This window comes from Populus euphratica, unplaced genomic scaffold (assembly GCF_000495115.2).
Source record: "Populus euphratica unplaced genomic scaffold, PopEup_1.0 scaffold290.1, whole genome shotgun sequence".
Lineage (NCBI taxonomy): Eukaryota > Viridiplantae > Streptophyta > Magnoliopsida > Malpighiales > Salicaceae > Populus > Populus euphratica.
The window spans coordinates 152,691-169,709 of record NW_011500169.1 but is presented as its reverse complement, the minus strand read 5'-3'; the positions used below and the strand labels follow the sequence as shown (position 1 = coordinate 169,709).

The following is a 17,019-nucleotide window of genomic DNA, read 5'->3' as shown; positions in this document are numbered from 1 at the left end:
ATCATACATCATATAAGATCTCAAAATCAACATTGGATATGAGTCACCATCATAAATCATATAATGTGTAGTAGTATAAAGGGGTCTTGGTCGTTAATGGTGTGCCACTTAATAATCATATAATGTGAGGGGTCTTGGTCGTTAATGGTGTGCCACTCAATAACATACCACTACCCTTGATTAATAAGATTGGTCATACATGATCCCATTTAAAGCAACGATGGTCTGAAATTTGGTAGGAAGCATAAAGGATAATGTAAAAAGTCTTGTTGGTTGATTTAATTATTAGGTCTAATACCTTGAATGCAACTTTCTTTGTAGTCGAAGTAGAGACAAGTTACAACACTCTATTTGGATGAGATGAGATATACGTTAACATGTGTGCACTTATCTCTACATCAAACCCTGATATTTTAGTTACCATACAAATCAATTGAGATAATTAAAGCATATCATAAACCATTTGTGATCAATTCAGGGATGATATGACTCTACATAAACTTAATTTAATTCAAGAACTTTTTAATAATATAGTTACTCCTATTAACTTCCTAGTAAGGACAAGGATAATACATATAGAGTGACTAATAATAGATTTTGCTAAGCTAAATAACATGCAATTAGAAGGTAATCTGTAAGAATTTAAAACATCGGAACAAATGAGTCATTACGACTTAATTTCATGTTTAGAGGATTTTAGTGAAACTTAGAAACATATTAGGAATAAAAAAATAATTCTTTTAGTAGATAAATATTAAGATTATCAATTTTTTTTCCATTAGATATATATCAGGTTTAGCTTAATAAATATTCATGTGATTATCAGTAAAAAAAATATTTGGTTTATATTAAGATTTAATATATCTTTTTATATGTTATATGTTACTTGTATTGGATTAGAATTACATGTTTACAAGTAATTTAAATATTATACCGATATAAATAGACTATCCAATAACTAGAATAAATAGCCAATCCCACATGTGATTTATTTTCTTCAATTCAATTTATTTTTTTTATAGATTTTTTGCCTTTAATTATTGTTTTATTTACTTTTCTTACTTTTAATTCTTATGTCTTTTTACCTATTCTTCTTTTCACGTGATGCTCAGTATATAAATAAAAATTTATATATATGATAACCAATTAGTTAAGTTTATAATCTTTATGGTGTTTTTTAATAGGTAAATCCAATCACCTAACTATTTACATTCTACTCATATTCTTTTACAATTGCATATAATAATTTGACCAAACAATTTATTTTCAGAATGCCCTATTTATTTTTTAGATGGTTTTCTTGAAAAATATATTTTTTCTGATTTATTTTTGAAAATGTTAGAAAATTTATTAATGTCTCATGTTAGAAAAAAAAATCTAGTAATATCTATCAAATGATTTAATTTGGCTAGTCTATCTCTATAAACAAAATCATTCAAAGTAATTCGTTGTGAATAATCCGTACATACACACATTATCATGATCTAGGTTTTAATTACTATTCCTAAAACATATTGATATTCATAACTAGTTCAGGATATATATATATATAGAGAGAGAGAGAGGTAGTTATCAATTTCTTTAGTTCCAATTAATTCAAGAGCTATATAGAAATTCCACATTTATGTTTTTTTTTACATCCAACATAAATAAATAAATCCAGGTGATATTTTTTAATTTGATTATAATGTTAGGAGTTTTTTTTAAGTGATTTAATTGATCCTTTCAAGTGAGTTTTCATTTGTTCTTTATAGTTATAAATGTTGATATCTTGTGATCTAATTTTTTTTAATATAATAAATGTGATGTTCCTTAACTTTTTTTCTTGTTCATGCAATTAGTGTAATAACCCTACTTGTAGAGGCTCAAACTACTATAAAAAACTCTTTTTTTGAATGATAATTTAAAAGATTAAATATCACATGGAAGCTTTACACCTCACAATAATGTTTTATTGATCAAAAGGTTTCAGGTTTTGATTCAACATTTATTTTATATCTTAAAACCTAACTTACATCAAGTTAATTGTAAGGCATAATAAATAGAAGAAGTAGGACTACAAATTCTTCTTGTGTATTACATAAACAAGTAGATGAAAATATAAATTAATTGTTAACATCCAACATAAACAAATAAAACCAGGTTATATTTTTTAATTTGATTGTAATGTTAGAAGTTTTCTTTCAAGTGATCCAATATATCTTTTCAAGTGAGTTTCTATTTGTTTTTTATAGTTATAAATGTTGATATCTTGTGATCTATTTTATTATTATTATTTTTATAGCAAATGTGATGTTCCTTAATGTTTTTCCTTGTTTATGAAATTAGTAGAATAACCTTACTTGTAGAGGCTCAAACTGCTATAAAAAAAACTTCTTTTTGAAATGATAATTTGAAAGATTAAATATCATACGAAAGCTTTACATACGACAATAATGGCTTAATGATCAAAGGTTTGAGGTTCTGATTAAACGCTCATTTTATATCCTAAAACCTACCTTACATCAAGTTAATTATAACGCATAATAAATAAAAGTAAGACTATAAATTCTTCTTGTGTGTTATATAAACAAGTAGATGAAAATATAAATTAGTCGTTCTACAATACAACACATATATGCATATTGAATTATATTATATTAGGTTGTAGCTATTTGCTATGTTAGTTTTTTGGTAAATGAAGTCTTCATTCACCAAAACAAAGAAAAATATATAAAACAAATCCTTTCATTCACCGAAACAAAGAAAAATATATAAAACAAATCCTTTCTATTTATTTTCTTGTGAGAATTGTTGTTCAAAATGATTAAACTTATTATACTAGTGAGCATAGATTCTTTAATTTATAATTACAAGTTCATATTGATTGAATTAGTTTTTCAAAAATAGATTAGTGTTCATATATGTTTAATCTATAAGCATGCAATATTATATAGCAAGATAACCTTGCAATCACAATAAGAAATCATACATTCTAAGTATGTATCCAAATTTGCACAAGATATTAAAGCACAATCCTTGCACACACTTCCTAAATATAAATAGAATTTATACATAAACAAAACTAGGATAGAATAATTACTTATTGAAGCACTTAATAATTTATCAAGTTGAGAAATTATTGTTGTCAAGAATCTCACTGGTACAAATAAGATGATTGCAATAAACCTCTCAAGACTTTAACATCATCTTATTTAGATACACTTCTAAATAAGATCCATCAAACCATGAAAATTTACTTAGTTATCTCTTTACAAAGATCAAACCTAAGTAAAGCCTAAATTAGAGCCAAAACCATTAAAAACTAAAATGTAAAAGAGTTGTCAAATCTATGAAAACTTTTGCCAAAACATTATTCCTTTGGCAACCATTTTAAAGCGCATTTTGAAATCAAAATTGATATGGAATTAATTAAGATAATTACAAGACATTTTTTTCTCCATTATCATCTTTGATAACCATCATAAAACTAGAATTAAACTTGACAATTTTGACTTTAAATTTGATATTTTTAAGCTAAAAAAACTATCTAGGTTTGAAGAAATTATTTTGAAATAAATTTATCAAACTTTTTTATTCATAAGATGGATAAAACAATGGATTAAAGAAAAAAATAATTTTTTATAGCCAAAAAGTTATAGATACATCCAAGATCAAAATATGGTTGGAAAAATATAATATTTTATAGCCTAAAAAATATTTTATAGTAAATTTAAACCCAAGCTTAGCCCAAAGCTTGAGACCTAACAAAAGTCCAAGCTAGGCTATATGTGTGTGTGGCTTAAGTTTAAAATCTATTTTGCTTAGGTTCTTTCCTTTTTAAATACTTGAGGTGCTTTTTGGGATAAATTTTAACTTTTAACATTTTATTTTATAAACAACTAGAAAAGCTGTAATAAGAGTTTTTTAGAGTTTTGAATTTCTCAAAATATGACAACCAAGGCTTCTTTAAATTAACTTCTCATTCACTTACAATTTATTTTAATCATGTTAATGTTTCATCTTAAAGAGTTTTTGTTGGAGAATAAATTTCAACAAAATTTTAATGCTAGAAGTAGGTGAAATTCATTTTTAATTTGACATTAAACATGTCGATTAACCATGGTTTTAAACAAATTTTCAATAGTTCTCTATATGAATAGAAATTGTTTGACCCATATAAAAAAACTTAAAAATTCATAAATATATATTGATTTGGTGGATCACACATCAAGACAGGTAGTTTTTGTCTTTGAACCTTTTTAGTAAAATACTATTGGATTTACTTGGTTAAATAGAAAATATGATCTCTTGAACTATTAAGCTTTTTTTTATAAATGAAGACAATAATATTCACATAATTCTCTACTTAGAGATTTTTTTTGTTCTCACTTTTGTATTTATTTTTACCTTTAACAACTATTAAATTCATGAGTATTTTAGAGAATTTTGTCTTTTTTTAAACAAAAAACTTTCAGCCATATTTCTCACTTATATAGGTAATCTTTCATTAAAAGTATTTTGTTATACTTCACCTAAAATACTAAGATATAAAAATTATTAAGCACAACTCAACCATTACCATGCTACATATGACACCTTTTTTTTCATCATAAAAATAAGTATGAAATAATAATTTATTTTTCTAATGCTATTAAAAATGTTATATGAGTTAATTTTTTATTCGAAGTTAGATTTTAAGATTTCTAGTCAATAAGATATGATTACAATCATTACACTCTTTAATCTTTAAAGGCTTTAAACCTATTATTCTCGATGAATTATACACGAGCTCTTTCAACAATCCTTTTATTAGCGGATCTATAATATTTTTCTTTGACTTTACATTATTAATAAAAATAATACCATTTAAGAGCAAATATTTAATGATATTATATTTATGATGTATATGTCTAGAATCACTATTATACATGTTACTTTGTGCCTTTTCAATTATAGAATGGTTGTCGTGATGGATATAAATTGTTGGCATTGGTTTTAACTAATATATAATATATTCTAAGTAACTCTAAAGCTACCCAACTTCCATTCTAGCTTTATCAAAATCAATAAACTATTATTTCATCATGAATCTTGTGATACACGTTTGATCAAAGAATTTCAATGACATTACTACTCCATCAAATATGAAAACATATCCACTAATGAATTTTAAATGCTTAGAGTCAGATATCCAATATTTATAATCACTATATCTTTTTCGTACCATTGGGTAATTGGTATAATAAAACCCATAATCCAAAGGTGTATATTAAATATTTGAATACTTTATTTATTATTTTTCAATGATTAGACTTGAATTAATAATAAATCTACTAATTTTGCTAATTAAGCATGCAACATTTGGTCTTATATAGTTCATGACATACTTCAAGCTCCTAATTATTCAAGAATATTTCAATCGGTATTTCTTTTAATTTTGAACATATAAAAACTTATGTTCATTAGTTTTTTACTATGCTATTGTCACCTTTAGAAGATTAATCAAGAATTTTCTTAACATAATAAAATTAGAATAATACTAATTCATAAGATGTCCTTGAATTTTATACTTAATATAAAAATTGCAACACCTAAGTCTTTTTTTATCAAAACTTATCAGTTAAGATTTTTTTTTGAATATTTGATCATATAACTATTCTTACTCAAAACAAGCATATTGTCTATATAGAGACATACAATGACAAAACCTTTATTTATGTTTTTTCACATGAACGTATTTAAACTTCACCTAATTTTGAACTTATTTAAGAACATAACATTGTCAAATTTTTTATATCATTATTTAGGTGTTTGTTTCAGACCATATAATTGTTTAATAAACTTACAAACTTTTTTTTAGTCCATTAACAACAAACATCTCATGTTGTTTCATGTAAACCTCTTTATCAAGGTTACCATTTAAAAAAGACATACTTACATTCCTTTAATATATTTTAAACTTGTTAATACCTATGATATCTATTAACAGTCACATGAAAGTTATTTTTAATACAAATAAATATGTGTCAAAATAGTTTATATTTTTTTGTTGTTTAAATCCTTTAATGACAAGTCATGTTTTGTATTTGTCAATGGTTGTTTTCTTTATTTTAAAATTTTACTTATGTCTTAATAGTTCGTTTCTGAATGGAAAATCAACTAATTCTTATATATCATAATCTATTTTATTTTATTGTTGACTATCTCCTTTCAATAAAAAGTTTAGAAACAAAATATTGTCAGTTTATATTTTTTTGTTGTTTAAATCCTTCAATGACAAGTTATGTTTTGTATTTGTCGATGGTTGTTTTCTTTATTTTAAAGATTTACTTATGTCTTAATAGTTCATTTCTGAATGGAAAATCAACTAATTTTCATATATAATTATTCATAATCAATTTTATTTTATTATTGACTATCTCCTTTTAATAAAAAGTTTTAAAACAAAATATTGTTTCATAATAGAATTGAAGTTGATTTTCTAACATGAATGTTAGAAAATCAGTACCATACATATGAGTTGTTTTGTCGTGACTAAGTTGGCATGTTGGTGGGTTATGCAATGCCCAACATGTTCAAATAAACGACATCTTCAATGATTTTATTTATTTTTACTTGCTAGTTAGTGTGCAACAATATCTCCTTACATATGCAGTCTCCATTTGCTTTATCAGAGTTATCAGTGTTTGTTAATGATATCGTGTCCTCTGTGTGATTTTTCAAGGAAATGACATTCTGTTTTCTTTTCCTTTTCCTGTCAAAGCGTGGTGGACATAATAAACATCTTCTTTACTCTCACGTCATTATAATATCTATTAACAGATGATCTGAATATCATGAAGATCCTCTACACAGCCTAGGTGATCGATTTCATATCTTTTCCGCATCTGACAAGGCATATAACAACATTACTTTCTATAAATCAGTAATTAGTAGCAGGAGGACCTCTTCTAGAGCAACAAAAAATAAATCTCACTTTTAACGCTGGCCGATCCAGATGTTCCTCTTCGTCCTGCATTTCTCGCAGAAGATACTGAAAAGATTATTCTAATATTATCATGTGTTGTTTTTGTGTTTTCAGCAGTAGCAGCACCCTATTGTGTGTATTTTGGTATCTTTACATCTTTTTTTCACAAAGAAAGCCTAGTGATGCAATTGCTATAGAACATTGTTGGTTTGAGCAGGATGAAATCCAGGGGAAAAAAGTCCATTACCGCAGCAAGCCTGTATATTATCCATTTTTACAACTAGTTCTCATTTACTTAACAAACAGGTAAGCAATTACTAACCAAAAAGAAACGGATTGAATCTATACAGTGTAGCATTAGCAAGTTACATTATGCTCTCAACATATATATGCAATCATGTATTTACAAACTCAGAGCATACAATTAGGTATGTAGCAGTTACATGTGAAATTAATTCATTACTTCAGATGACAGCACTAGCGTGGAAAGAGTGCTCATTCATGGTATTCTAGAGGATGGATCTTCAAGGTTGATCCATGACTGAACTTCCATCTTCTTGGTTCTATCTAGTTGTTTCACAACCTCAAGTCGCTCAGCGGAGTATGGAGAGGGGATCTAATTACACAGTAAAGGAAAACAAGATCAGCGGAAATAGTAGAAGGAATAGGAAGATCTGCAGAAAGGCATACCAAGAACGGCATATATTTCTTGATGGCTGCTAGAATAGCTGCATGACCTACAGCAGACACCTGGATATATAGGAAAAGAAGATTCAATCGATGCTTTCAACAATTATTAGATTTCTGCTTGTATAAACTGCATTTCTAACCTAAATATCAGAGCATCGTCATTAGGGTACATGGATGCTTACAGGAAGTAGCATAAGTATTGTAACCGGGATTAGTGTTATAATGTCATTTAGCGTTCTCTTTAATTTCTTTCTTTCTCTTATTGTAACTTCGAGGCCATGAAATTGCTTTAAGAGTAGCTTCAGAGCACAACTGATGTCTACAACAAGCAATTGGGTTCCCATCCACAAATCCTTCAAAACAATTTGCTTTACTATGTTAGCAATCCAGCATCCAAAAATGAAACCATGCTGTTCATTGAAAAGAGGTGCAGGACAATTGGGCTTACCGAGCTTGTAGATACCAATTTGACACTGTATTTTCTGAGTAAGCTCTCATGTGGAAGATTTGGTCTGGTGGTGGTGGTTCTGGAGGCTTCCACATGAGTTATTGCTTCTCTCTGGGCAGAGCAACTAGCCTGCTCTTAGAAGGCAAATGAATACCAAAGAAATCAGATACGAAGAATGTGGCCATCTTGCAAATGTCTAAGAATAAATTGGTGAAAGATGTCGAGTGCTAAATTTTGGATATCTCTTGATGTTTAAGAATCTTTAGCATTTAGTTCCATATTGTACGGAACTACATATGCATGCATGCATAAACAGAAAGCTGGTCCTTGTAGTAGCTATCAAATCTTCAGTACTTCTGTCATTTCTTTCCATTGTTCCAGACTAAAAATAATCAATACCTAGTTTGCTTTCCTTAAAACTCTAGTTATTTTCAACTCAAAGTTCTACTTTGTAATTACTCAAACACTCTAGTTTCATTGCACAATCTATGTAGTTGGCAAACAATACCACCTGTTTCTTCAACTGGTCAAGGATCGCAGTTAGCCATACCTTTCTCAGGTTAATGCTTTGTAGAGATTTTGTTGTCAGGCATCCATTTAGTATTAACTCAGCTGGTCTCTGTTGCGCTTCTAATGTCACATATAAATTCTCATTTCCCTTTTTTCCTACAGCTAGCATGTGGTCAGAGGCACCTGCTTCTACAATCTTTCGTGGTTCACTGCAGAGAAAAACAGCATGTGCACAGTTATATTGAATTCCCATAAGTTGGTTCATGTCCAATTGCAATTAAGAAAGAGTTGAAAGTAAAACAAACAGCATACCAAGATCTATCATAAACTGCCCAGTAGTCTTCCAGACAGATAGTTAACAGACTTTGACTGAAAAATTGAGAGAACAGGTCAGCAATCAATTGGTCAATGAAGCAGATCAAGTATTTTAATAGAATAACTTAATAGTGTAGAAATATTGTTTACAACCTTCGGAGCAAGAAAGCTAGCAATTCTGCATCTAAGGGCTGTTGAGCCGAACGGCTGAAGTGAGCAAAACCAGAGAAAACATCATAACAAACAGTAAATACAGTAGATAGAATTATCTCTTTCTCTGCTTGAATTGTGTGCTGTTTGGACCTTTCCCTTTCTTGATTGCTTAAAAAAGAGCATGCAGCATAAAAATCAAGCCATCCTAACTCATCACTTACGACCTAGAAGGATGTTTTACATATATTAGAAAACTTCTCATTTCTTGGTCTCCAATAAAACTACAATTAAAATTACCTCCATGAAACATTGATATGTTGACACAGAAGCAAGTTCAGGGTAAACAAAAAGGCAGCCACACTCCAAATAACTGCAGGTAAAGAATTTGACCTCTTACTCAGTTTGTATACACAAATTGAACATTCAGTTTTCAGAAGTTACCTGAGGAAGTCCAAAACAAGCTCATCAAGGTCCTTAATGCCCATTCTTGACAAGAATAATCTAGTCTTTCTTCCAAGATATGCAAAAAGCCCCAGGGTGGCCAAACTATCTGCACCAACCTGTTATAATATTATAATTAAGAGCCATTATTCAAATTCCAGAGAAACGCAACTTTAATTGACAATCTCACCACCGGCACCCAAATTTACTTGAACAGTTAGAAATTCTAAGTTCATATAAAACTTACCTAATAACAGGACAACAGTATTTTGTTACACCAGATATGTGTTATTATAAAAGTCAGAATTTGAGTGAGAACAACATATTGATGTGTCTAAAATCCATCTACTGACGATGACTTAACTTTCTGTCAGGGGAAAACTCCTGCTAAATATGTGCAATACTATTACTGTTTTTTAAAAACTTCAAAGATATTTAGCCATGCAGGAACTGACCCTCTTTCCAGTGCCTCTTATATCAATTTCTTTGTCAACATATTGATGTGTCTAAAATCCATCTATTGACGATGACTTAACTTTCTGTCAGGGAAAAACTCCTGCTAAATATGTGCAATACTGTTACTGTTTTTTAAAAACTTCAAAGATATCTGGCCATGCAGGAACTAACCCTCTTTCCTGTGCCTCTTATATCAATTTCTTTGCTGAGTGCCAATGAAAGTTTTTGCTGCGCCAACCCAATCCAGAGCTCTAGTTCTTCATTTTTATTGCACGGGAAAACCTTTGCACCAAAACGGGACAAGAAATCAAGTTCGAATCCTGCCTCGGTTGCTAGCTTGTGCAATTTGTCCACTTCAACAATACTATGTGAAAGATCCATGAGCTCTATTAATACATCCTCTAGTGACAGCGTGAATAATGGACAGCAAATTCTTTCACTGCCCAGTTTTCCAACAGCCGCACAGCAGCTTATTGCTACAATAATCCCTGCAACACCACTGAATATGTATATCTATAGGCTAAATCATAATTCAATAACTAAAGGTAAATTGCAATGACATGAAGCAGAGGATTAAATGAACAAACCTTCCAGCATATTCTACAGACCACTGTTTCAGCAAGGGAGCAAAAAATCCTGCTATATGAGGCAATTCCACCACTTTAAACCACTGTACTAAATCTGGGTGCTTCATGTTCAATTGGTTTTCTATGTACTCGCCTAGCAAGTTTATCTTTGGGGTAAAGCTGGACCAAATGAAAAGATGATATTAGGACCATGAATATTTGAACCAGGGAAGAAATAGAAAAGGTATAATCAGCAGATACAGAATGCATCTTGGATGAGGTTTAAACTACCAGTTTGGCTTAATACCAAACATCCAAGAAATGGAATCAAATCTCTTATAGAGTTATACCAAGCTCAAACATCATGTACAAGCATTACTTTGGGTTTAAATAAACCCCTCCGTTGCCATAAGTTCTTTGGTTAAGAAATTGTAACTACCATGAACATATGTACTTGCACATAAGAATTACTTACATTTCTTTGACTGGAGATGGGTTGTGACGATCATGAGAAAGCAAAATCTCTACTTCAATTGCCGTTTTCAGCAAAGCATAAACAGCTACCTGAACAGCCATATTAGTCAACAATTCTTGTTTGAAATTTTATGTTTTCTAAATTCATAAAGACGGTTCCACCGCTAAACAATTAAATTATCTCTGAGTGTTCAAATGCAGTTCAGTTCCACCGCTAAACAATTAAATTATCTCTTGAGTGTTCGAATGCAGAACAACATATGAGCACAACTATGTGAATTAAATGACCATTTATGATTATCGAAACAATGATCTTAATCACAAACAGCAATGGATTAATCTAACGTTTTTCAGGTTATATAACAAAAATAATAATAAGAAGAAGAAGCATATTGCTAATGCATTAGTTTGGTTTGTCTATACCTGATATGCCAAACGTTTATGCCATATATGAACATCCTTCCCATTCCAAGCCATTGCAAGTTCTGCACCACTTCCTGCCAGTTCAAGGGACTCAACTGCTTGGGAAAAGCTTGTTGCAGACTCATGCAGTACCCACACAAGACAATTTATTCTAGTTAACTCCATGCTTTTAGCATCAGGTCTACTCACAACATCCTCATTCACGTCGTTAATTTCTCCAGTAGAAGCAGAAGAAGACATGGAAGATAACACCTTCAAAGAAATGTACCGGGAAGTATAACGTGCAAACACAAATCCAAGTGAAATGCCATTCTTCGAAAAGAAAGAAACCCGATGTTCCATCCCATTTAATTTTGAAAAGTTTGGAGCATCAGCCTTGATCCTTCTTTTGCTTTTTGATCCAGAAGACGTCCTGTGACCTCAAAAGGACAGCCAATCAATAATTAAATATTCTTCCCTCCAGTTTAAACAAGCATTCAAATGACAAATTTAACAGACATATAATCCTCATTATTGAACAGATTGTTACATAAGTTCATAAAATTGTTGGATACCAGTAATGAAACCCAACAAAACAAGTGTCTATAAATCCTCAAGCTGGAGGAATTAAATTGAATAGATTCTTTACTCTCTTCTATGTAACTTCAATACAATTTGCTAATTTTGATAAATAATTTTTATAGCCCGGGTTTTTTCACCTAGCCCCATCAACTGAACAGAGTCTGCAATCTATATTTATTCCTCCATTCTTATTTTCAACAATCCAGACCACATCTTGCAGAAGTCAATGAATATTGTTGGTGGAAAGTAAGTTGTTATCCACTCAGCCATGCTAGGGGTCCATACTACTTTTATACTAAGCAGAAATGTCCCAGTAGGTAAGTTCAAACGTCAGGCTTGGTCATGAATGATTAAAAACTACACCTAATTTCTGCTCTCTTAGCTGTTTCCAGTATAGTCCAAGCATAAACAGTGTATTTTTGGGCAATCAAGAATTAACCTTTATGAAGCAGAAGAATATAATAAGAGCAAAAGAAGTTTAGATCTGTAGTTTACATAAACACGATTCAATCCAGTTCCAAGACTATATATAGTAATGCAGCACAGACATACTCAAAAATGGAAAATGCACAAGAATCACTTCATAGATGCCTGCCATAACTACATCTTTAACTTCACCGCTATCCCCTTTACTCCATGTATAATCATATCACTTGTAGGCAAGTCACAAGCGGGTAACAAAGACACATTTAGAAATGCGGGGATACGCCTATGTATAGGTGCATGTAAGCATTAGATAGGAGGCACTTACGAGAAGTAGAATGAGTTGTTAAGTTGCAGAGACCAATGGCAAGCCATGGAGGAAGGAGGGGAGAGAGAGAGAGACAATAGAAAACGTGGAGCATCGAGATTTTATACAAGGGGAGTGTCCTAGCGATGCCTTCGAGGAAGAGAGAGAGTGAGAGTTTCTTTTTTTCTTTTTTTCCTTTTTTTCTTTTTTTTTCTTTTTGTAGTTACAAGGTAGTAGGAGGATGTAGCTTAGGGTTTAGCTCCCGCCAGCAGCTACACCTTTCAAGTTTTTTGGACTGTTGGGAAATATAGTGGATTCATTTGACGAGCATCTTCGGTGTAATCATCCAGACCAAGTTTTTTTTTTTTGGCCGCACTGGCATTTTATATTTCTACAATCTGCACGGAAAATGGATAGCATTATCTTTGAACCAAGACAAGTAAGGAATAGGTGGCTTCACCGTATTCTTTTTTCGATCGAATGTCGATCAATGACGATCACATTTAGTCACAATTGACCGAATATCGGACAATGTCTGGTGAGTGCAACTGCATGCAGTCATCGGCAACTAACATATTGTCAAATGTAAACAGTATTCAGTTGGCATTTGGCGGGCAATTCTTTAAGATCATCATAGCATTTGACTGAATGTGAACCTATAATTGCAAACAGCACTGAAGAATAAACATGGGGTTTTAGGGGAAAGAAGAAAAGAGCTCTTAAGAACTTGACCCTAATAAATCCCAATGATTTTGGATTAAGTGAATGTATCTAATAGAACCAACCGAAACAATAAAACAAAAGAATTCTAATGTCCTGTTTAGATAACGCAGGATCAGCAAAAGCTGTTTAGCAAACTGTGAATGATCAACACAGCAGCTGGTTACAAAAATTTATGCATCACTATCTAGGTCCTTAAAAGTGTTTGAATCAAACCCTGTAACGGTTGGATATCTTTGCTTCATTCGCTGTCCTTGATCATAATGAAACGTACAACAGTCAAATGAAAATGAAAATGCCCATTGACTCAGTTTGAACCGCAAAAGCTTTTCCAACTTTGTGATACCTCTCTTCATCCTTTAGTTCCAGATCAGTTATTAATTCTCTCATTGGGTTTTTCACCTGGAGCATCCATCTCAGAAACCTTTCCAAACCCAAGTTCTGACATGTCTTGCTTAGCCATCAAGTTTCTGCAGGATAACAATGAAATGTTCGAGGTTATGTGAGACCTCTCCATGTAAAAACAAACTTGAAAACAAATGTTGAATGGCTATGACTTGAATATGATAGATCAGCCAACATTAATATCCACGATGGCCACAGTTTTCGTTTACACAGTTTCTTCATCTGCCTCTGAAAACATTAGCTGTCTGAGCAGTAATTGCTCGACTTTCTAGGATTTGATTATGTTATCATACAACAACAATTTTTCTTTCACTACTCTTATCATGCAGAATGCACGCAACATTCTAGCACAGAAATTTGCTCACAACAAAAATCATTCTAAATGCCTAATTTTAATAGGGAAGATCATGCAATTGACAAATGCACACAAAAAAAGGTTGTAATTTAATTCAACCAAGGCATTAATGTATTCAGGTTTTAATAAAGTGGCACCTTTTCCTTATAGAAATTAAATGAATCCTTTGCCATTATCTTTTCCAGAAGAGTTTGAACAAACTACTTGTCCAGAAGAATTTGAATAAACTACTACCAGTTATCTTTCTTTAATTTTACATTTTAACACAGCAAATAGTTTTCCTTTTTAATTATATAGGCTTTCAGTATTCGCTGATTTTAGCTTTCTGCTCCCTGGATTTAGGATGTAGCAGTTGTTATGTGCTTTTCTTTTACAAGTCAAGACAGATTGCATCACAACCAGGATTTCCTGTAACCATGTAGAGAAGTTGTGCAAAACTATGGCAACACTACCTATCCGACCACATGGAGTTTATGCAATTTCCATTGCTAGAGAATATGAACATTTATCGTAACAGTCATTCACTTAAACAAAACACTATATGATTCAGGCAGGTATCAGCATGGACACCATCCCCCTCAACCCAAAGAAAAAAAAAACCCACACACATCAAACCTCACTAGATATGCTTCTCTTGGGTTTTCAGAAATTAACCACAATCAGAAAGAAACTAGATGCAAAAGAACAAATTAAAGCAAAGGATAGTAGAGAAATCCAGCAGACTTACTTTTCCATACGACATTCAAGGTACTTTTTGGAGAAAAGTCTACATTTTTCAGATTGGTGACCAGAAGATTTGAGACAATTGAGGTAATCTTTCTTCTCCTGAAACAAAACCCATTATAAAAGCTAAGGAACCAACAAGAAATTAAAAAGATTACAGAAATATTTCATTGTAAATTCACAAAACTAGCAAAAACTAAAATTTTAGAAGTAGGAGACTCAAAAGAAACAGCACCATGTCACATTCATGCATGTGGTCCAAGGGGAAGATGCCCTTTTCTGGTGGTACTGGTCTCAATCCTCTATTTCCACCAAATGCACCACCTGCGGATATGTTTTGAAAACATAAAGGACTCATGAAATATGCACAAGAAAAATGTGCAATTTTTTTTTTTCTCACAGGTAATCAAAATTAGAGGATTATGCAATGTCAATTCGTTTAAAAATGGATTGGTCCCCAGAAGAGAACAGTGCGTGACACTAAGATAACACAAGGAGACTATTTATATTCTAAGATCAACAAATTGATACTTCAGTGAAAGAAGTAAACAACCGCAGCTTTCTTTCCACTTGAAAAACTGCAACCCCACTTCGTGCATTTTTACATGATTTTCCATACAAATTGCACCGTGATGTAAAATCCCATGATGTAGTTATGCACTTGCGTTTGTTAATGTTAAATTTTTTTCTATTAAGGGGTTTGACAGGTTAACACAGCTAATTCTAAGTTAACTCGTATAATTATTTTTTGCTATTCAGTTATTAAACATTCATAAAACAAATTCTAAGTGTGATTGGTTAACTTGGTCTAAAGACTTAACCTAGTTAATTTAGATTCTTTTATTTCTTCATTAGTTTTTTTCTTTATATAGGTTTTTTTTCTTTGTTTTTTCTTTTAAATTAATGCTTTTTTGTTTAGTATTTTTCTTTTTTCTTTTTTTTTGTTTTTAATTATTATTTTTTTAAATTTAGTTTGTTAATATTAATATTTTTTCTATTTAGTTATCAAACTTTCATGATACGAGTTCTAGATTTGGGGGGTTAACCCATATTTTTTTCTGATTTTTCTTTTTAATTAATTTTTTTATTTAATTTAGTTTGTTAATGTTAAATTTTTTTCTATTAAGGGGTTTGACAGGTTAACACAGCTAATTCTAAGTTAACTCGTATAATTATTTTTTGCTATTCAGTTATTAAACATTCATAAAACAAATTCTAAGTGTGATTGGTTAACTTGGTCTAAAGACTTAACCTAGTTAATTTAGATTCTTTTATTTCTTCATTAGTTTTTTTCTTTATATAGGTTTTTTTTCTTTGTTTTTTCTTTTAAATTAATGCTTTTTTGTTTAGTATTTTTCTTTTTTCTTTTTTTTTGTTTTTAATTATTATTTTTTTAAATTTAGTTTGTTAATATTAATATTTTTTCTATTTAGTTATCAAACTTTCATGATATAGATCCCATGTTTGACAAATTAACCTGATTTGATGAGTTAACTCAGTTAATTTAGATTTTTTTCTTCATTAGTTTCTTTTCTTCCTGTAGCTTTTTTTTTCCTTTGTTTTTTTCTTTTTCATTGATATTTTTTAATTTATTATATTAATATTAATTTTTTCTATTTAATTATCACACTTTCATGACACGAATCTTAGGTTTGACGAGTAACCTGATTTGATGGGTTAGCTTAGTTGATTCAGATTTTTTTTCATTAGTTTTCTCCTTTTAATTTCATTTTTTAATATTATAACTATAACTAAAATATATCAATCTTTCATTGTGGATTGCATTATGCATATCCATAGTGAAAGACATATGCCTTTTAGTTATAGGTTTTTCATATTGCTTTTTTCTTTGTTTTTTAATTAATCTTTTTTAGTTTAATTTAATTTGTTAATATTAAATTTTCTTTTATTTAGTTATCACATTCTTATGACACGGATTCCAAGTTTGACAGATTAATCTAGTTTAGTGGGTTAACCTAGTTGATTCATATTTTTTTTCTTTTTCTTAATTGGTTTTTTTTCTTATAATGTCATTTTTTAATATCGATTTGAATATAAAATAAATGTCATGATTTTTTTAATTTTTATTAGATTATCATA

General features: G+C 30.4%; 2 protein-coding genes across 4 annotated transcripts; both read right to left on the bottom strand.

Annotated features, from left to right (window-relative positions):
- Positions 1-7,192: 7,192 nt before the first annotated feature.
- On the bottom strand, positions 7,193-13,360 carry LOC105111305 (uncharacterized). Of its 3 annotated transcripts, none has more exons than XM_011006614.1 (14): positions 12,738-13,360; positions 11,426-11,837; positions 11,004-11,092; positions 10,550-10,708; positions 10,134-10,461; positions 9,507-9,625; positions 9,363-9,435; positions 9,066-9,289; positions 8,910-8,966; positions 8,638-8,806; positions 8,088-8,216; positions 7,822-7,992; positions 7,640-7,699; positions 7,212-7,565 (listed from the first exon to the last, which is right to left on the bottom strand). In XM_011006614.1, the coding sequence occupies exons 1-14, from the start codon at positions 12,782-12,784 to the stop codon at positions 7,449-7,451; spliced, it is 2,154 nt and encodes a 717-aa protein (XP_011004916.1). In that variant the 5' UTR covers positions 12,785-13,360; the 3' UTR covers positions 7,212-7,448. The 3 variants fall into 3 exon arrangements, 2 of the variants coding, with proteins under 2 accessions (XP_011004917.1, XP_011004916.1); XR_839595.1 differs by having other exon boundaries at positions 7,549-7,565; positions 7,780-7,992; XM_011006615.1 differs by lacking the exons at positions 11,004-11,092; positions 12,738-13,360 and having other exon boundaries at positions 7,193-7,565; positions 11,426-11,636.
- A 90-nt stretch (positions 13,361-13,450) lies between these two features.
- LOC105111306 (cytochrome c oxidase assembly protein COX19-like) lies at positions 13,451-15,578 on the bottom strand. Its single transcript, XM_011006616.1, has 3 exons — positions 15,155-15,578; positions 14,924-15,021; positions 13,451-13,906 (listed from the first exon to the last, which is right to left on the bottom strand). Exons 1-3 carry the CDS (start codon positions 15,275-15,277, stop codon positions 13,807-13,809), a joined length of 321 nt encoding a protein of 106 aa, XP_011004918.1. The 5' UTR covers positions 15,278-15,578; the 3' UTR covers positions 13,451-13,806.
- Positions 15,579-17,019: the final 1,441 nt, after the last annotated feature.